This window comes from Larimichthys crocea, chromosome II (genome assembly GCF_000972845.2).
Source record: "Larimichthys crocea isolate SSNF chromosome II, L_crocea_2.0, whole genome shotgun sequence".
Taxonomy (NCBI): Eukaryota; Metazoa; Chordata; class Actinopteri; family Sciaenidae; genus Larimichthys; species Larimichthys crocea.
In genome coordinates, this window is record NC_040012.1 from 370,108 (window position 1) to 392,555 (window position 22,448).

Below are 22,448 nucleotides of genomic sequence, written 5' to 3' on the forward strand. Positions count from 1 at the left end.
ATAGCTGCTCTTTCTTGTTGCATACAGACAGAACACTGATCAGAATTCCAGAAAAAAATTAACTGAGTAGGATAAACCTCTCATGAATAGGACAATACTGTTAATAAACAATGGATTGCAGTTTATTAGGGTTACAAAATCAAAATCCCTAATAGAAGCTTATTACATTCAAGAACAATCAAGAATTTCTAAATCAATTGGATGGATTAATAACGTATGGCTAGAAATTGCTCAACTGTGCACACAGATTCTAAAACTGTTTGAACGGATTACTAAACTCAGCATGTTAAAAGCATGTTTATAATTACATATTGTGGCTGTGCTCCAGTGATTTCTCTCTTTCCTTCTCTTCCTGATTGAGTAACATATGGGAGGTTAGGGTGGAGCCCACCTGTCTACAGATCCATATCCAGGCTATTTGTAAGATCCTTCCAAAAGAAAGCTAATTTGCTGCCTACAACATGTCTTCGTTAATGTCAAAAGTTGTCATTAGAAAGATATCAGTGAATGGAGTAAAATGCAATTAAAGAGACCAAATGACAATTAATAACAGTAATAAGTGACATGTTCACAACAGCTATGTCATGGTTATGATAATATCATATCAGTTTTATGTGACTTCAAATAAAGTAATAATTTTTATATTATAAGTAATATAATAATATAATGTAATGTAGTGTATGCAATATATGTACTGTGTGGACATTTGGATACAAATAGAGGCCTGACTGACCAGTGAGGTGATTCATTTATTGCCAATACCAACCCATGCCCACCCTGAGTGATCTAATCAAATCTGTCTTGTAAATGTCATGTCATGGGAGATAATGACAGTGTTGTTTTAACTCCCCAAACTCCCCTTTTATTTTGAAGGCCAGGGGTCCATATCAGAAGTCTTGTTGTGCTCTCCTAAATATTCATTTATTAGTACTTTCACACAGAATTCAGTATTTTTATTCTTCTCTGTGATCCTTGTCGTCAGTGTCATGTATGTGAGAAGGAAACAAACTGTCACCTGATTGTCATCATTAGTATAGGTGTGTTTATGATCTCCACCATTCTCACTCCCAGCTTGTCAAATACAAGGCCCCAGGCTTCAAATCATGACAGTGTAGGTACCCTACCATGACATGTTGGACACGTACATCTAGAGTGAAATGTAGTAGATTGAGAAAGTCTACATATGAAGGTGGTGAAGTGGATGGAATGGTCAAACAAACACAGGACTGTTGAGAAACCAAAAGAAAAAGTTGACAGCTGTTGGTTACATTGTTTACTAAAAGTAACTTACTTAATATAGTGATCTTACATTAGGTATGTAACGTAACCTATAATCTCTTCCTAATCCATGTTTTATATTGTAAGTTTAACTGGACGTTACATATTTATTCTTGCTAACATCACTGCAGAGACTAGAAGGATTCCTATAACATCAAGCATAGGTGCACGGACCAAGCAGCAGTATTTGACGAGCTGGGAGTGAGAATGTGTTGATGATTACAGTTATTGAGATACATATCATGATTAAAGTCATAACTTTTGCCTTCTGTCTCCTCTCCAGCCTCTGAACTACGAAAAGCGAAAAGTTCACACACTCAACATTGAAGGCTCCAACACTTACCCAGACTCCCACTTCTCACACCTGGGCCCATTCAAGGATACCACATCTCTGCGAGTCATTGTGGGCGATGTGGATGAACCTCCTGTCTTCTCCATGGACTACTACATTATGGATGTGTATGAGAACTCTCCGGCTGGCACCCAGGTTGGCACTGTAACTGCTGTGGACCCTGATAGCACCAACAGCGCTGTCAGGTAAAGGAAATGAATGACAACATGATGAATGTGTAGGTGTTTTTGCATGTCTGGTAGTATTTGGGGTTCAGGCGTCTCTCCAGGAGAAGGAAAGGAAAGGAAAGCAAGTCATTGGATCAGAGCTGCGTCACATTATGTGGCTTCAGAATGTTCAGCATATCCACTGAAGAACTCTACCACTTTCCAAAATTAAATCAAATCAGATCGAATTTTATTTGTATAGCCCAAAGTCACAAAGTACATTTGCCTCGATGGATTAACAATCTGTACAGGGAGTGACACTCTCTGTCCTTAGACCCTCGGTTCCAGTGAGGAAAAACTTGCCCACAAAAACCCTTTAACAGGGAAAAAAGGTGGAAGAAACCTCAGGAAGAGCCACAGAGGAGGGATCCCTCTCCCAGGACGGACAGACGTGCAATGGATGTCACATGTACAGAACAAATCAACAGAAACATATTGTACAATTACAATGACAATGACAAAATGACAATGAATTACAATAAATGATAAAATGATGACAGTACCAGTGGAACCTGTGATAGAGAGAGCGAGACACAGATGCACAGCAGCAGCAAATCATTAACTAGCTATAAACTGTAATGGAGATATGGTAACAATAATGACAGTAATATATGTAGTGGACGTCATGCAGGACCACGACCATCAGAAAATTGTAGGTCATCCAACTTTTTATATGCTTAAGGCATGCTTGGAGTTTAGTTAACTGATTGGTTTCATCAGGCTTGATCAATAAATATAATTGGGTGTCATCAACATAACAATGAAATATCATAATAATGTTCCCCAAAGGAAGCATATATAAACTGAATAGAAGTGGTCCAAGTACAGAACCTTGTGGGACTCCATGACAAACTTTGGTATCGAGCTAAGAATAATGACTTGAACCAGTTTAGGGTGGTTCCTTTGATGCAAATTTGATGTTCCAGCCTCTGTAAAATAATTTGATGGTCAATGGTGTCAAATGCGGCACTAAGATCTAACAGGACAAGTACAGAGATGAGTCCTTTGTCTGATGCCATTAGGAGGTCATTTGTAACTTTGACTAATGTGGTCTCTGTGCTATGATGCACTCTAAATCCTGACTAAAAATCCTCAGATGAACTGTTCTTATGAAGAAAGTCACACAGTTGATTGGCTTGCTTAAGTATCTTAGACAGAAAGGGAAGGTTTGATATCAGTCTGTAATTGGCTAAAGCCTCTGGATCTAAAGTGGTCTTTTTAAGAGGTTTAATTACAGCTACTATAAAGGACTGTGGTACATATCTTGATAATAAAGACAGATTAATCGTATCCAATAGAGAATGACTAACTAGAGGTAAAACATCCTTGAGCACTTTGGTTGGGATGGGGTCTAAGAGACAGGATGACGGCTTAGCTGCAGAAATGATTAAAGTTATTTGATGAAGGTCGATGGGAGAAAAACAGTCTAAATACATATCAGGTTTTACAGCTGTTTCCAAACTTGCTGTATCAGAATACAGATCAATGCCTGTTGAGGGCAAGAGGTGATGGATTTTGTCTCTAATAGTTATAATCTTATCATTAAAGAAGCTCATGAAGTCATTGCTACTTAGACCTAAAGGAATAGATGGTTCAGTAGAGCTGTGATTCTCTGTTAGCCTGGCTACAGTGCTGAAGAGAAACCTGGGGTTGTTCTTATTCTCCTCAATTAAAGAAGAGTAATAGGCTGCTCTGGCATTACGGAGAGCCTTCCTGTATGTTTTGAGATTATCTTGCCAGACTAGATGAGATTCTTCCAGTTTAGTGGCACGCCATTTGCGTTCAGATTTACGTGCCTCTTGCTTTAATTTACGAGTCTGCTGGCTATACCATGGTGCTAGCCTTCTTTGTTTAATTGTCTTCTTTTTCAGAGGTGCAATAGAGTCTAGAGTTGTCCGTAATGAGCCTGTAATACTATCAACAAGATGATCTATTTGTGAGTGGCTAAAGGAAGTAGACAAGTCCTCTGTTACAGTTAGACATGGCATTGAATTCAATGCTGAAGGTATCACTTCCTTAAATTTGGCTACAGCACTATCAGATAAACATCTGCTGTAGGAGTTTCTGCACAAAGGCTTATAGTCCAGTAATATGAACTCAAAGGTTATTAAAAAATGGTCAGACAGAAGAGGATTCTGTGGAAAAACTACTAGAGGATCATTTCAATGCCATATGAAAGAACAAGATCAAGAGTGTGGTTCAGACAATGAGTTGGTTTATGTACACTTTGACAAAAGCCAATTGAGTCTAATAGAGAGATAAACGCAGTATTAAGACTATCATTGTGGTTGTCCACATGAATATTAAAATCACCTACAATAATTACTTTATCTGTTTTAAGGATCAAGCCTGATGCAAATTCAGATAAAAATTCAGAGTAAGGACCAGGAGCTCGATATACTGTAACAAATAGAGTTGGCTGTAATGTTTTCCAGGTTGGGTGAGTGAGGCTAAGTGAGCCTTCACAGGTCCAAGATCACGATGCTGCAGTGAGGAAGGCCAAACCAGCACTTCTCTGAAAGTACTACATTTTCCTCACTCACCTGCTTATATCTCCCTTGGCACACATGCTGCAGCATGTCCCCCCTCTCATAAGCCCTTGCAGGTAGAAGGAACTATATGTCGTGATCATTAATCAACTCTGCACTGTCTCACTCTGGGGAATAAGGGCTCATGCCAAGCCAAAATTCTGATTGTGGTTTCATGGACAGACTCTGAATTTACAAGGCCCAAATAATGAAAACCAGTGTAAATGAAAGCTCCAGCAGCTGAATGTCGGCCAGTAGGACACACTTCTGAATCTGATTTGTTTTGTATGCATTTAAAGGAGATCAGGTGAGTAGGTCGTCCTTCAGTGTGACCCAGGTCGCGCTAGCCTTTACACTATATAAGATATGTAGTCAAATGCATCCGAGACCACCAGCAAGTGGTTTGAGTGATCTGATCACAATGCGTCTTCAAGATGAACATTACATTTGAGGTCTGTCGCCTTGAAAGGAGGTGAGCACTGGTGATCTAGCTTGTTGACAGCAAAGAAACTTTCCTCAAAAAGTCACAGTTTGGAAATTACTTGCCTTAACTGACTTCCAAGCAACCAACACACTGTTCTCCAAAATGATGCAATAGTATTTTAGATTAATGGCCATCAGTTTTGATAAATTCAGCTTTGTCTCTGGGATATTTCACTTTCCACTTTGGTTTCATATGGCAGTTGACTCAAAATATATCCATACACAAATCAAAGTGCTTTGCCATTACAATTGGTAACAAAACACATATCCAGTTTCCCAATTCATCCAAAATTCATCCAGGGATTTCATTTAAGATGCATATTGTATTATCACTTTCCAGATGTAAAGCACTAAGTAAGTGCTAAAAATAAATGTAAAAGTTTTTTTATTCAAAATCCACAAGGACTCAAAATTATTGAAACATCACATTTTGATATAGAACAATGAAAGAACTGAGCAATAAGAAAAGTCATGCACTACCTGCAAGCTTTCATCATTCATATTCCCAATATTCAGAAAATCCAGGTTATGGACTGCCAGTGCAAGGTGTTCAATTATTTCTAGCACAGACATCCACTTCAGCACAGACAGAGTTTAAAGGTCCACACTCTAATTCATCTAGTTATAATTCAACCCCAGAAAGCCCTTTTGATTCTGGCCTCACATTGGTCTTCTGAAGCAGATCAGTGGCAAGTGCCTATGAGGCATACAAGGGCTTTCTATCCTCAGCCCAGCAGCTGGTGGCACAATCCCGGATAGACCTCTGACAACAGTGGCAGCACTGCTGCGTTCTGATGGATTGGATTGACCGAACACTGTGACTGGTCTAAAGGCTGTTAAGCCTTCAGGGCCTCTTAATAGGTTAAAACTAGTCAGAAATAGGACAGTTCTACATTTTGCTTTCAACACAGATGCTCATATAGAAGATACATTGCACATTCTACTTATGAATAACCAGTGGAAATGTTTTACCCTGGTGCTGCCTTTACTTATTTTTGGACTTTGTGTAGACTTTCTCTCTCCATGTCTTTAAATACAGCAAGATGGTCAGTGGTCCTACGCTTCAAACTATGACTCTGTACGGTCCCTCTAGCATAATTTCTGAATGGGCCAGTCCCGTTTTTAAAATGGGACCTGTCCATATGGGGACGTTAAGAAAAATGTGTTTGCGGTTTTTGTAAGGATGCATTTGTGTTAATATGTATGTGAGCAAATGTCCTGTATGTTTTTATTCATTCATCAGTTTGGCTTTCACACATCTGGTAGAACTCTTGGTAGAGGCACAAGACAGATGTATTGGTGATGTTCCTGAAGCACTAGGATGAGTAATGGAACCAGGTTCAGGAAGAGACCATAAATGCTGAAAAGGGATCCATCCTTCCTTTCAGTTTTACAAATCTGTTGATGTGACTGGGTATCGGAAGAAAATGCTGTAAGTGAGTCATGTAATCATGGTGGAAGTGGTAATACTGAGAATGGTCACTGTGCAGTGTGTCATTCCTGAGAGCTTTGCACATACACAGAGAAAGTTTTTTGAAGTCGAAATCACAAATCACTTCAGCGCAAATGTTGAAGTCTTTTCAAAAAAAAATTTCCCCATCCTACCAAAACCATTGCTCTGCAGTTTGGTAGTACATTCAATCTGTAGTACAAAACTAGCCAACAGAAGCACATGTAAGGTTAATAGCTCAGCAGTTTATTATTACAACAGAGTTATCAGATTATGATATAGTTATACTTTACATGTATTAAACACGTCTAGTTCATAATTTCTGGATATTTCAGTCTGTGAAGAAGGAGTAGATGATATTTTTATTGAGATGATTTCAGACACATTATCAGACAAATCAGCAGAACATTTACATCCATACCTGGAGGGCATAGTAAAGGTTTCATTCTACACTGCCTGGATCACTTGGTGTCTCTTATATTATATTACCCTCTAAAAAGTGTAATAAAAAATATTCAAATATGTTTCAATGGCTGTGCTGTCTCTTTTAAAATCATGTCATTATGCATCACAGGTACTTCATTGAAAATGAAGAAGAAAGGCCACTGTATTTCAACATCGGAGTGAACAATGGCATCATCAGGACTACTCAGGTTCTGGACCGGGAGGAGACGGCGTGGCATAACATCACTGTGATGGCTGCAGAGGTTGGTAAGTTTACAGCAACAGAAGACCAGGTCAACCTGTCTGCTATCTGCTCTTCTGCATATTCATCCATCAGCACAATGATATTCGTCCATCCAGCTATCCATCCAAGAGTTACCTGATCATCCATCCATCCATCCATCCATCCATCCATCCATCCATCCATCCATGTTAAATGCATTTTGAATTTCTTCATTTGAACTGGGACGATATACAAAGAGCACTAATCTTTTATAAAACACAGAGAAATTTAATGTATCAGGTTTTAGCAACTTTACTATTTTAAATTCTTTGTCCAAGAACGTCTTGGCAAATGAAGAGTGTTGATTTTAGTCCTTAATCATTCTACCCTCTGTAATCACTTAAAAATGCTGTATTCCACTTCATCCTGACATAAGTGGACCCAAAGTGCAAACCTGAGCAGAGACTGAGCACAGCTCAAAAGAGTTTATTAACAAAGCCAGGGGGCAGAATGGTGCAGAGACAGGTGGATGTCGGGGGTGACGAGATCCAAGCGGTGCAGGGCTCATGGTGGGTGGCGTCTAGAGACAGGATTAATGACGAGGCGGGGCTGGACATGGCAGGTGAGTGGCACAGAGGTTAACACAAGGAACACTACACTTTACATAGCATTGTTACCACGAGGGACACTGAATGATGGTAGAGTCTGAAAGGTTGAACTGGGGTGGTGAGATAGTGGACTGCCTCGTCATGACATAACAGTGCAAACAGACTAAGAACAAAGAGTCAGTCAGTCAATGCTAACCATACACACACTTATGGCACAGCCTTCAGGAGCAATCTGGGGTTCAGTATTTTGCCCAAAGACTGCAGGAGCTGGGGATTAAACCAATGATCATTTGATTAGTGGACGTCCCGTTCTACCTCCTGACCATAACCACCATAACAAATATTTCTATGAACATTGGGCAAAGGGTTACATTCAGCTCTTTGATACTTTACTGTTTGATTGCATCATTCCCTGTGTTGGATATTTAAGTTCAATATTAGTCTATGTCAGGATGCAGGATATTAATTATGTTGATGTTTTATCTAATCAACTTTTAAACGACCAGCTTCTCTGTTGAAGTCTGTAAGTCTGCCAGCTGATAACTGTGTTGACTTTGGCTTACTTTAGTGTTTTGTCTTTGAACCTTCGCATGACCTCAAAATTAAACTGCACAGAGATTAAGAACATTTTTAGAACGTACTTAACCCAGTGAATTTCTGTGGAATACCCTTTGCGACACATTTAGTGATCTGACAGGACCTCTGCGTAGATTACATCTGTGCTGAAACATCTGAGGAATAGTCCATCAGTTCTTTCTTCTTCATCCTCCTCTCTCATTTCTCTCCAGCCGATGCTTATCTTGCCAATTACCCTTTCTCCTACCCTTTACTGCACAATAGTGTGAGTAATGGACTGAGCGGGGGCATTCATAAATGCCAGGCGGCTCAGTCACCCCGATGCTGAGTCTCTGTCTGGGGATTAATCTAAGATCCAAACCTTTCTGTGTAGGAGGGACACCTACCATATCATTTAGGAATTAAAGATGTTACCCCGCATGTCTCTCCTCATGTGAACCTGTGGGAAATACTGAAATGTGTCCTCATGTGAGGAATAAAGTCATTGGGCATTTAAATCCATCATCCCTTATTTCAGGTCAGTTCTCATGTTGGTATTAGAGATAGACAGGTAAAGGTGCTGGCTGACAGGCAGACAGAGAAAGGACAGAAAAAAGGTGAAGTGAAGTTCATTCCACATCTTTCCTTCAGGATAAAAACCCAGTAATCAGAGTGTGCCACTGTAATACGTTTAACCTTCAGGACCTCACACATCACATCACATAATCACCATCAGTAAACAGAAGGACTTACCCGGCTCTCACTGCCCACACAGAGGCTGTTTTCTGGGACACAGTTTGCTGAAGAGTGAGCAGGAAGGACTGACGGGGTCGTGGTAACTCTTCCACATATACAATGACACTAGAGGGGTAACTACTGCGTTATATTTTTAATAGTAGGGCGAGCAGCAGTGTTTGGCAAGTTGGTATTGAGAACAGGCCACAGGTGCTGTTGGACAGGTTAAAGCTGAACAGTGTAGCAGAATTTTAAAACACACCATCAGGACAGAAGCACCCAGCCCGGTGGTGTATGTCCATACAAACAGTAGACCATGCACATACAGGGAAAGTGGAGGTCGAAGAGTGATGTTGAAAAGGAGATGTGTCTTTTTTTTCAGTTCACACTTCCACATCTTCTTCTCTGCTCTCTCATTGTAAGCACAGAGAAATAAATCTGTTTGTGGTAGTTTACAGCAGAGAGGTCAGGAGCAAAGGTCACCTTCATTCTGCCTGCAGTTGAGACTGGATTAAAAAGTTCAGCTCTCTGGTGAATCAAACAGAGAAGAGAGAGATTCTCTTTCAGATCTGGTATCTGACCTCAGGTAACTCAGGTCTGATCAGAAACTGCCTCTCTTGCAGTGGCGAGCTGCTCCTCAGTCACTCCATAAGCTTTCTCTAATGGGATGAGTTGAGAGGAGCCCGGCAAAGCGGAGCACAGAGGAGGAGAGAGGACTTAGACAAGGAGAGATGACAGGAAGGGAAGAGATGAGAGAGTCAAGGACAAGATAGAGTATGAAACAACATTAAACATGTCTGCAGTTTGGACTTCAATCTCAGTTTACCATCCAAGAACTGTACGTTTAATCTTGTCGAGTAAAGAGTTACTCTCAGAATAACATCTGTAGAGCATGAAACTTTTCCTGAGGTCGCATTTATAAGATCATTTACAGGTGAACTGAAGTATTTAATAAACCATGAATGGCAGCTTCATAGCATAGAAAAGAACATGAACACACACACACAGTGGAGCACTCCATGTGCAGCATCCACAAGTGACTACGCACAGTAAAATTTAGAAAGTCAAAAATATGACTGAATACATCTATTAATAATATGACAGAATTGTGGAAAGAAAGCTCAACACATTTTCTTTAACTTAACGCATCATTTTACTCTTAATTCTCACATTTTCTTTCCTAATCTCGAACATGTGTGTCCATGTTAGAGCTGTCTGTCTGTCTGTCTGTCTGTCTGTCTGTCTGTCTGTCTGTCTGTCTGTGTGTCTGTGTGTCTGTTAGCCAGTCACAACGCCTAAATTTCACACCCCTACACACACCCTCCAGCAGTGATGAAATCGAATATCGAGTGTGAATTGAATTACAATAATTGAGCTGCAGACCTCCCACACCACCAGCAATGATTCATATGAGGTGCAACATCACAGTTAGATAGATTATCTAAATGAAGCAGTAAGTTTATCACTGAGAAATAGTTTCTTTCTTATTTAACTCATCAGATGTCTTTCTCATGTCTCGCCTCGCCCTGTCACCTGTTTAATGTTCACATGCTGTGAGGGAGGTAAGATAAGAGTACGCTGGTGACTTTAGTTTTAACTCTGAAACAAGTTAAGCTTGTGTTATTGGATCCAAATTCTGTGTTACCTCAACCGACCAAGTTGGTGGCAGGTGCACATCGCACATTGTTAAGCAAGCCTGAAGCTGAAGTCCTCACAGGGGGTGTCAAGACCGTAAGCAAAGGCCTGAGAAAAGGGGATGATTTACTGCTAAGCTAAAGCTAACTTATCTTCTTCACCAACATAAAGTCTGTGGAGAACAAAAGGGATGAGCTGCGGCTGCTGATTATTACTAATAAAAGAGTTATGAACTGCAACATCGTGATTTTTACAGATGCATGGCTCAACAGCTGCATTCCCAGTAGCGCCATTGAGCTAACATGGGCACTCCATCCTCTAGGCGGATAGATCAGATGACTCCCTTAAGAGCAGATGTGGTGCACAGACACAGTCACTGTTCTGAACCTCCAGTATCTCATGGTTAAGTTCAGACTTTTTAGTTAAGTTAAGTTTAAATCTACTGGCCACATTACCAAGTTTAACAGACAGACTTACATATTCTGCTTCCTTCTATCACATTTCTATCAAAAATAAAATGAATTCACTAGGTTTGCACTTCCTCAGAATATGAGAGTCTGTAAAGATTTCGTGCTGGTCTGTGCAGCCACAGCTTATGTCTTAGCAAGACGGTAGTCAGGGGAGTTGTGGGGACATATCCATCACATTTCCATAAAAAGTAATGTTCATGCACCGGGTCTTCACTTCCTCAAATGGTAGGATGACACTTTTCTCTTGGTTCTTGAAGCCAACAACAGAGAAAATGAGGGAAAAGTGGCCGTTAGCAAGGAAGTAAGTAATGGCAGACAGTGAGGCAGATTCAATCGGTGGTTTATCACCTAGCTGGAGGTGGTGCTGTGTAACAACATGAAGAAAAGGCTAGGAAAAAAAAACAGGAGCAGTGTTTTCTGTGGGAGAGAGTAACTCCTTTGGGCTTTGTAACACTGCAGACCTTTTACATACATTTTACATACACAGAAAAATAACTGAAACAAAAACAATAATTAATTAATAATGGCAGTATTAGCAATAATGAAAGTCCACAGGGCACCTTTAACCACGAGCATGTTAGTAGTGTGAGTGTGCATGTTGAGGTTAGTGCTGTATTTCAAAGCCCAGCTGTGCACATAAGTACAGCCTCACCATTTGTCTGAAAGTGAAAATGGAGGTGCACTGTTGCTCTGGTACTTTAGGGTCCAAACCCCAACTAGGTGTCCTCAAAGCTCCATGGGGATGGTAAGGTCTTGGGGTGTAAGATGGTGTAAATGTCACCGTTTCATGCTTTCTCTCTGCATCTGTGTCGATGTATACATGAAGTTATCAACTCAAAATTCATCCAAATCACACATTTTACACAAACATCCTGCAGTTATTGTGTTCACTGTTTGGGTTAATTGTACAGTTTATCATCTGTTATATTTTGTTTTGTTTTTTTATGTATTGGCTGTACAATGAAATTTCCACTTAATCTACTGTCTCTGTTGTGAGTTTAAAATTTCAAGGTTGGGAAGAACTGAACTATTAATAAAAACACTGAAAATACAGTACCACAGAGGTGGTTTGCTCTGCTGCTGCTGAACAGGAAGCAGAGATTGAGATATATTTCATATGAACATTTCATATTCACTGTGACCTTGTTACATCAAAAGATGACATGTTCTTCGATATGCTCTCTCTTTCAGTGATTCTGTTACTTTTATGAAGTCATGCTACTCCTCTGTTTCACAATGATCGCCACCTCAGGTGTCGTTATGTATTAAATTGTAATTTACTGCAGCAGCAGTCATTGGTATATACCCCACTACTCTAAAACACGTTAGTGTCAATTAAGAATCCTGTGGTGTCTCAGCCACAGAGAACACTATTAAACAACATAACCACAGTAGACTTTAGTCTGTGTCAGGAGCCAAACCCAGGAGGAAAATCACCTTGCTAGGCTACCATATTCTCTGCCAAACTGGCCAGCGCTGGTTTTGGAGATTGTGGTCGGTCCCAAGTCCAGCCACGGACTATATGGACTATATATTGGAAGGTAGCATATAGTAACCTCTGTGGCTGTAAAATGAAGCCAACACAAAAGTGACAAGAACTGCAGTTCCTCAAACGTCCACTTGAGGCTGGCTCCAGAAGTGAGTCAGTGTCCATAAGTCCCAATGTTCAAATGTCCAACTTCACAGCAGAAATAAACATGTTTACAGCCTGGTACAAAAAACTGTTTTGGTCTCTATAGTTAATCTCCCCATTCATGACAACTGTACCGAGGGTGACTTTTTTACAGAACTCACTTGGCTGCTTTGATTGACAGGTAAGTGCCATCACAGTTGGCTTGTTTGAGGAACCATGCTTTGTTCAGCTCCACCTCAGCTCCAACTCTTTGTCCTTTTTTGGATTAGAGGCAGGAACTGCCAAGATGGCAACAGCCAGAGCAACCACAATGAGCTTCACAATGGCTCTTCAGAAACCTGTGAGTGACATCACAGAGACGTTCATGTTTTATACAGTGTATGGAAGGTAGATGCTGCATAATAGCGGGCGTGTAACGCACACTCAGTGCTGCTAGCTACCACAAACACAAATTAATATCCATGAAAAGTCCTTCCCTATCTGCCATGAGCAGGTGGATGGCAGTATACTTACAAGAAACATATTTATGTAATTTTTTAGGCTTCATTTGCTTTGGTTTTGTCCTTAACAACAAAATGAATACATATATTTATTTCCCACTCCACTATTACAGTAGTTTTGTGCTAATAGACAGAGGGATTTTTAAAACAACTTATTAAAAAGTGAAACAATTTTTTTTTTTTTGTTTGTATTACATTATTTGCTGCAGGCTGCAGAGATTTCAACTTCGAAAAGTAACAAAAACTATAGTCACCTCTTTAGCATTCCACGTCTTCAGCTCCCCCGAGGCACGCCGAGGTAATATTTGTCAAGGATGTTTGAAGGCTGGTTCCTAAAAACAACAACAACCAAATATTGCTCTTCGTACGTTGTGTTTTCTAATAATTCTGTCCCCCCCAAAAAACAGGATGTGGAACCACTGTATACTCAAAGAGAAAGTGAGCTACTGCTGCAGATGTATATTTATCAGAGATGCTGTCTAATCCATATTTGGAAATGATTGACAGCTAAAGGAAAAACAGGGATAGGAATAGTAAGCTGCATCAGTTATAGTTTGTAAACACAACATGATGTGATGTGTGTTCATTTTAGGAGGCGCACTGTGCAGACGTCTGTGACGAGTTTCTGATGAGCTCTGACTATGTGTCATTTGTGAATTACTTCACCACAACCATTATGTATTATTTATTTTTAATGGTCACCATCTCCCCTCCTGATGAAAAATCACTCCTCATTTATTCTGGCAGATCCTTGTGGTGACACTGTTTGACTGATCAGCTGACTGACTGACTGATTTGGTTTCGGCAGCGTGGCGACACAATGACTAATGCTGCTCTTCAAAAAAAAGAAAAATAAGTAACACAAAACACTGAAGGGTGAAATATAGTTTCATCACTAAAAATGTCTCATTTTCCAGGAACCCTGTCTTCGACTGCTGTTTCTTTTCTTTTTTATTTCAAGGCAAAAGACGAAAACTGACAGCTAAGAAACAACACAATGAAAACAAAACAATGAATAAAGGACAATTTAGAAAAGTTTTGTACAACAACAATAACTCTAATAAAAATTGCTCCAACAAGTTCCACCAATCAGACTGATCCGGCAGCCTGTGTTAGGCCAAAAGGCCAGTGTTGCCAACTCCTCAGTAAGGAAAGTAGCTATTGGCTGTCCTAAAAGTCGCTAAATGATGTCATTGCCTAATTTGCATAATCAGCTATGTCCTGTATTTGTAATGGTCGGAGAGACAAAAAGTGAGTAGAAAACAACCTAAATATGTTTAGAACTACATATCAGCCAGCGGCAGCTTCGCACATGTGCAATTCATTTGCAGTCTGGATATGGAGGGGTGAACATCTCCTGCTCCGACTTCCTGTGAATGCTTTGGGACAGAGGAGGAGCCATGACAACGCCCGCTGCTCGTTGAGAAGGCTGTACGTGCTTTCACATCAGGGTTTCCAATAACACCAGAAAAAGTCCCTAGAAAAAAAAAAGTCTGAGAAGTCTCTAAATGTAAGGGTAAAGCCGGGACTATTTGTTGCTCTTGGATATTGTTTAATATTGCAGTGAGCAGATGGCAATCTGATTATTTTTAATACTCCCTAAAATATGAACTGTGGACTGTGTGGGAGCAGAGGTTTAATGATGAACCGACTTTGGGGCGAGGGATTCTTAATAAAGCTGGAGCAGTTCATGAAGACTTTTTGTTTTGCCACTCAGACTTCTTTTTGTTTCTTTTCTTTTCCTCTCTGGTTTTAAAAGCTATAATTATGTTTATTGGACTGAAGAATAAAGTGGGTCTGCAGATAAATTCAATAGTTGAAAGGACTGTTGTTTTAGGACTCTGTCTTTGTCTTTTTCTTTCTTTCATTAATGAATTTATGGCTGCTTCTGCTGTGTTTACACCTGTACACACACCCACACATGACCACTTTATATTATCTGATTACAAAGACTGTGTCTGCTGTATTTTTTCATTGTTACTGGTTCGTCTAAAATAGTTTTTCAACCTGTCATTGTTGGTCCACAGCATGTTTTTTGGTTTCCTCTAGATAGTTTTAGTCATGGATCCTTTGTGGCTTTGATTTGGACAGAAACAATCTTACATTTCAGCAGAGAGACGTGGCATTAGCATGGACTTGCAACATACTGTAAGAGGATTAGAGTACTACATGTGAGATACAGCACAACAATGACGTGTACATAATGAAATGTAAGATTTTGATCCATATAATTACATACTTCCATGTTCCAAGAGGCTTCTGTCTCTCTGATAAAGAAACTTGAATGCTAAACAACAAACCATACTAAATGTAAAAAAAAAATGTACCTGCTGAATCTTAATAACTGTTCAGTATCTTTCAACAAAAATATCAAAACAGTGCAATCACTTTGTCATTTCTTTGGTACTACAGCAACTTGAATCTGTTTCTTGTGTTCATTTGCAGATAACCCTCGTATGGTGAGTCACGTTCCAGTTACCATCCAGGTCCTGGATGTCAATGACAACATTCCAGCAATCTCTGGGGGCAACAATGCCATCATAGTGTGTGAGAGCACTAAACATGGACAGGTGGGTTACAAATGTTCCAGCCCACAAGCACCTTGAAAACTTTTTGGAGAACCTTTGTGTGGAAACAAAAAACTCCATTTGTACTAAATCATATCATCTGTTGTGAGGCGTGCTTGAAAAGCTGAAAATTCACACAACAACTCAAATCAGTAGGACCTCACAGCATAGTATGTGAAGCATTTATAAGGTTTAGGTTAAATATTATGCATAAGATTCCATGCAAATGTAGAGCAACTTTGAACCAAATTTCCAGAAAATATCAGATGATGTACCATTGGAACTAAAAATCACAAATTCATGTTGGTCTCCCTCAGTCTTGGCTTCTTTACAGCAATTTGACCATGAAGGTCTGATTCACACAGTCTCCTCTGAACAGTTGATGTTTACATGTGTCTGTTACTTGAACCTCTGTCACGCATTTATGTGCTAATTATGATTTTTGAGGCTGCTAAATGTAATGAACTTCTCTGCAGCATAGGTAAGTCTTGGTCTTCTTTTCCTGGGGCGGTGCTCATAAGAGCCAGTTTCATTTCATTCAGTGTTTGGTGGTTTTTGTGACTGTGCATGATGATACATTCAAAGTTCTTGAAATGTTCAGGATTGACTGCCAACACTACCTCTGAACAACACAACCAATTAACTCTTGACAAGGCACAGCTGCTAATAGAAAAGCATCACCTCATGAAGCTGAGAGAATGTCAAGAGTGCAAATGGTGACTACTTTGAAGAATGTAAAATATGAAACATGTTTTGCTTTGTTTACATAATTCCATTTGTGTTCCTTCAGTTTTTGTGTCTTCAGTGTTAATCTACAAAGTAGGAAATAATTAAAAAACAAAAACAAAGAAGAACATACATTATACTCACCTGATGACAACTGAACCACAGGCTGTACTTCATTTTGACTGAACCTTCTGACCCAAATACTCACAGCCACAAACATGGATGAATCCACAACTGGAAACAGTCCCTAACAAATGCACTATTTCCTTCTTGTTAGGTAAGGTTTCTTAAAAGCTACAGGGAGCAGCTGCTTTGGGAAATTGCTGAGACATTTTAAAAATGAAACTAGATATATGTAACATATAAAAAGACGGAACCAATGGGTTTGGGGCAGAGTGCTGCAGTCAGAGTAGGGAAGTCAGGACTGAAAGACTGTTTCTAGGATTTGTTGACAATGAATAAAATAGAAACACAAATGCAGCTTTCAGAACCGGAGGATGGTAAACAACCTGACAGAAACCATTTGAAGCCTAGTGTTAAAGTCAGCATACACCACTTAGAACTGCAGCTTCAGTGCTCGCTCAGGTGAATCTGAAGGCACAGTTTGAGGTCATTTTTTGAAATTTAGGTTGAACTCTTACCTGTTTAATCCTGACATTCTCTCTGAATTGTTTCACATCATGAAAGAAATTGAAACAAATACTAAAACGTGTGCTGACTGTGCACTGCAAAAGGAAAAGCTCTCACTGAAGTGACAGGCCAGAGGATATACAAATGAAATGCTAAATGTGAACACACCTCATGTACAAGCTCAAGCATATACAATAATTACAAATACCCAGTATGCACCGTTGAAAACACATTCATCCTTTCTTTCTCTCCCTCTCTCTCTTTCTCTCTCTCTCTCTCTCTCTCTCTCTCTCTCTCACACACACACACACACACACACACACACACACACACACACACACACACACTATACATTCATGTTGATCTGTAGCCTTTTTGTTGTGTGTCTGACACCATCAGTGGGGGATTTATCAGCTGAGCTGCAGACTCTGCAGCTTCTTGAACCCATAAATTATTCAGACTGCAGAGCATGCTGATGCTTCCGCTGCTGGGCCAGATAGCAGCAGAGACGATCATATTAAACCCAAACACGGGCCTGCCTCACTGGCTCCCCCCTATCTCCCCCCACTATCCTCCCCCATCCACCACCACACAGCCAGCCTCTCTGCTTCACAGCAGGGCCAATTCTGAACCATGGATGATAGAACAATTTTTCTTCTTCTTCTTCTTCTTCTTCTTCTTTTTAGCGAAGCATAGATCTAATATGTATGAGTGTGTTATCATTTAGCTAGGCTTCAGGCAGCAGACAACACATGCTAGCACAGTCAGGTGTCTCATCTTGCTGGCACTGCAATACGTTTTCATGCATGGCACGTCACTCTGGTGTGACAAACTCTTTCTGCTGCATTTGGGGACTTATTTGCATAATTGATTGCAAAACGATGAAACTGGCTGTGTAGGTTGGGGGGCATATAGTACATTTAATAGTCTACTCGTTTGCTGTGTTAAGTGCAGAGAGACGAGTGGCAGATACAAACCCGAGGGCTCTGAATGCAATTTTCTGTTTTTTTTTTGCTCTTGAGAAACATTCAGTGATTCCTGCAGGAAAAAGATTTGAATTGCATTCTGTGAATGGATTACAAATCATGTTACCACTTACAATGATATGAAGGTAATCTGTAACTAATTGCGCGTGTTAAGCAAACCTCCCACTTCTGCTGATATGTTAAAACAGAAGACACAAGGAGCTGCTTTGACACTGGAGGATTTAAGTCAGACACTTCAGTTTAGAAGTGGAATCAGGACATAATCAGGTGACAGTTATCCTCATTCAGACATGGTGCTTATGTCGATTTGTGGGTGAAACCTTCAGATTACAGAAATCACTTGCAGCCAGTCCACGCCTGCCCGAGGCTGACAGGTCTGACTTGTGTTGAGATTTCTGGAAATGAGACATCCACCATCTACCATCATCTTACAAGGAATGCGGACCTTTAACCCAAAAGAGGCCAGGGAATAAGAAAAGCAGATAATAATTATATGTGTGAAATACTGTGTGCTGTATAAAGCAGACATTATTTGATGAGATGATAATGAAAATAAGCTCTTAAAGGGGATTTTTATTTTAACATGGACCAAATGTTCCTATGTTTTGTGTCTAAGGGACTGATGATATATATATTTTTTTTAATTGGTCCAGTTTTGAGTGAGAGTGCAACCAGCAGAAGCAAAACTGGCTGCAACATAATCCCTCTGGGCAATTGCACACTATCAGTGTACGTCCGCATAAAGTGCTTGTTTGTGCCACTGACAGGCTCAGATTGTAAGTGTCTGACAACATTATGGAAGGAAACAGCAGTTGCATTGCCATGTTCAGAACCAACAGACTTCATTGACAAAAACAGTAATTTTGCCTCATAACGTTGCAGAGCTTCACTCAAACTTGACAGGAACAAAATAAAACTCATCAAAAACTCCATTTGTCTTTTTAAAGCAATCCAACAATCACCAGCTCCGGTTTGGTCAAAACTCTTCATTCACAGAGTGAAGAGGGAAATTGGCCCTTAAAGAGGCAGCAGCACGTCTAAATCGATGATTTATTTATTTCGACAAAACAAGAGTTGGTGATTGTCCCCATTATTCACTGAGACACAAAACCTGCGAAAATAAAACCCAGGTTGAAAAATACAATTAAAGTAATTGTAATAAATAAGATATCACCTAAAAACCTGTTCCCACAATAACTTCTGTTGACACCACAAAACAAATGTAGGAGGCAGCTTGGTGATGTAATGCCTCAGCACAGAGCTAGTTGATGAACTACTTTGGTTGGTAATCTAGACAATAACATCAAATCAAATCAAATTTAATTTTATTTGTATAGCCCAAAGTCACAAAGTACATTTGCCTCAGAGGGCTTTACAATCTGTACAGGGAGTGACACCCTCTGTCCTTAGACCCTCGGTTCCAGTGAGGAAAAACTTGCCCACAAAAAACCTTTAACAGGGAAAAAAGGTGGAAGAAACCTCAGGAAGAGCCACAGAGGAGGGATCCCTCTCCCAGGACGGACAGACGTGCAATGGATGTCACGTGTACACAATAAATCAACAGAGACATGAGGAAAAGCTGTTTGCACACTTTAATTATCAATCTTCCTGGGTTTTTGTGTGGAGAAAAATAAACAGGCTGGATATACAGAATATGCAATGTAACCAGTAAAGGAAGTGCAATACACATTTTCATCAATGTTGCAATATAATGTATAATGTTTATTGCATAACTAGCAAAGCCACTGATGATGATTTTGCGGCAGAATCAGTGTTTTTGCCAAGTAGGTTTTCATGAGGATGCATAAGAAGGAGCATAGAACAAGAAAAATATATAAAAATGATGAAAGCAAGTCAAGTACTGCTTGATCTGTGCATTTTGTGCAGGAATGTTTATTACACTGTTTGGGGAATTGTGCAAAAGTTCACACTATTAAGTACAAAGAATATGGGCCCCACCAAAGGTCTCAGTATGCTTAAAACAAACTTGTCTAAAGGGAACAGTATTATGTAGCTGTTCTGAATGGCCACTCTCAATGGTGAGGTAAATAATAAGAAAGGGCAAGGTGCCATGAATTGCAGAATATGAGAATGACGGTCAAACTGCTCCAATAAACAGCCTTTTAAGGTCCAAAGTGCGTAGTAATTATACAGTGCAGGAGAGCAACAGTTCTACAAGTGCCATTTATCAGCAGTAATAAGTGACAACTGATTATGATTTGTTTGTGTATTTAAACATTTATTTGGCTTAGCCAACACAAATACTTCTGCAACAGGACTCGGACTGCACGGTGGCCAAGCAACACATGAATATTTCATGAATTTACTTACTACCGACTTTGTATCATGCATGCAAGCAGTGTCACATCCATTGTTAACGGGTGCATAAAGCTCCCCACACAGCCTTCAAATATCTATAGAGAAACACTTGAATGTGTCATAGAGTTCAGTGAATAAACATGGTGCTGTTGTTTGATTCTACCCCGGCAGAGGAAGACGTGTCTAGGAGCACCAACAGCTCAGCCATGAAGTGGTAGACCATGCAAACGGGGGGTGGATGTGGGGTTGGTAGGTGGTTATGTAAAAATTGGCCATCATCTGCTGCTTTACTCACTACAGAGTTCCAAACTGCTTCTGGAAGCAACATCAGCATTAAGTATGCTTCAGCATCTTCATGAAATGCGTTCCCATTGTTGCCCTGCACACAAGCTTCACATAGCCATATGCAATGCCAATGCTGGAGTGGCATAAAGCATACTGCAATGGGACTGTGAAGCAGTGTAAAAGCATTCTTTGTGGCGATGAATCACACCTCGCTATCTGGCTGTCTGATGGACAAATCTGATTTTGGCAGATGCCACGTGCCGTTCTCAGTGGATGTTGGTTTCTCTGAACACAGTTTTCAAAACTCACATGATATGAAACTCGCCATGTGTGAGTGACTGTATTTACCATTTGCAATTATCTGTTGTTCAAAGTTTGCTGGACTTTGTTCATAGTGCCCCACTGCCGCTCTGCATTTTGGCAATGTGGCGTCAGACTGTTCTGCAGGGATACTTTGAGGTAGCACTGTAGACTATGCTACCACAAGGCAAATGTTCAAAAATAAATCACAGTCAACTGTTTTGAATTATAGTGCAAATAGGAAAACTGTGGTAATAAGGATAAAATAAATGAATAAATAAAAAAGTCCTCCCCATGTCATTCCTCGTGGTGGAGTGTAAATGTTGGAGTTGTGGAGTCTCACAGCCTGAGCAAAGAAGCTTCTTTATTGCTTGCCCAGAGAAGTAATAACTATATGAACCTAATGTCAGAATGAATAATGGTAATTCAGTGTGATTATCAAGCACTGTGTGGTCAACAGTGGTGGACCAAACACTTGCAATTATAAAATGGCAGCAAGAGCTCTCACTTAAGTTTCTGTTGAGAGGAAGGCTTGAGGGAGTGGGTGTTAAAAATACTGCTGGCTTAAAAAGCCTCTTACCAAGTTTGTCCTGTTTAGTGAATTTGTTCAAATGACTGTGGGTAAGAGTAGCTGCTGTGTTCTGAAGTCCTTTCCCCACTGTGAATTCCCATTTCAACATTTTAAATCATATCCTTATGGTATGGTGCATTGGTTTGCACTGAATTATTACCTCTGTTTTGCAGGAGCATTGTGGGAGAAGCATGGCATTGTTGTTAGTGTTGCAAAACCAAGGACAAGGTTGGATGGATGGGTCAACAATGTGACTTCAGCAGTGAGAATGGTGTTTGCTTCACATATCCCTGTTCTTTTAATCATGACCGTGACATCGCCTAAGAGATCCAAGGGACAGGGGTGGCTGGAGTACAACAATTGAGCCTTACATATATAGTGCATATAGACCACTGTCCAGATCAACAGTTGTTCCATTCATATAAAACCAATATACAACCACCTTCTTCAGTGCAGTCTGACTAGAATTAACCAGAAAAGAGGATACAACTCAAACAATTAGCTACACATACCATGTCCTTAATGTATTTGATATTTGCACACAGCAGGTTTATAAAAAATACGTATAAAAAATGATCAGAAGTCTGGATACAATATGAGAGGGAGTAATTACATGACACTATTTAATGAAAACCAATAAACATGAAAAAATATACAAATCTTTAAATATGATCGGAATATCTACGCTCAAAACAGATGTGAAAAACCAATAGAACACAAAAATGAAAAAATCGAAATAAATAAATCATTTATATCTTTTCTAACTTTCATAGCACTCACTGGAACCGAGGGTCTAAGGACAGAGGGTGTCACTCCCTGTACAGATTGTAAAGCCCTCTGAGGCAAATGTACTTTGTGACTTTGGGCTATACAAATAAAATTGATTTGATTTGAAATTGATAGGAGATTATACAACATCGCCACTGCATCGTTAACAGCAATTATAATAACCATGTAACAAATG

The 22,448-nt window shown here is 39.9% G+C and overlaps 1 protein-coding gene across 1 annotated transcript in view; it reads left to right on the forward strand.

Annotated features, from left to right (window-relative positions):
• The window catches only part of LOC104930806 (cadherin-18), a 166,599-nt gene that overhangs the window by 129,154 nt on the left and 14,997 nt on the right, over window positions 1-22,448 (forward strand). Inside the window, exons 7-9 of the mRNA XM_019274264.2 lie at window positions 1,562-1,815; window positions 6,872-7,008; window positions 15,546-15,670. Coding sequence (XP_019129809.2) covers window positions 1,562-1,815; window positions 6,872-7,008; window positions 15,546-15,670 — 516 coding nt within the window. The remainder of the gene's footprint in view (window positions 1-1,561; window positions 1,816-6,871; window positions 7,009-15,545; window positions 15,671-22,448) is intronic.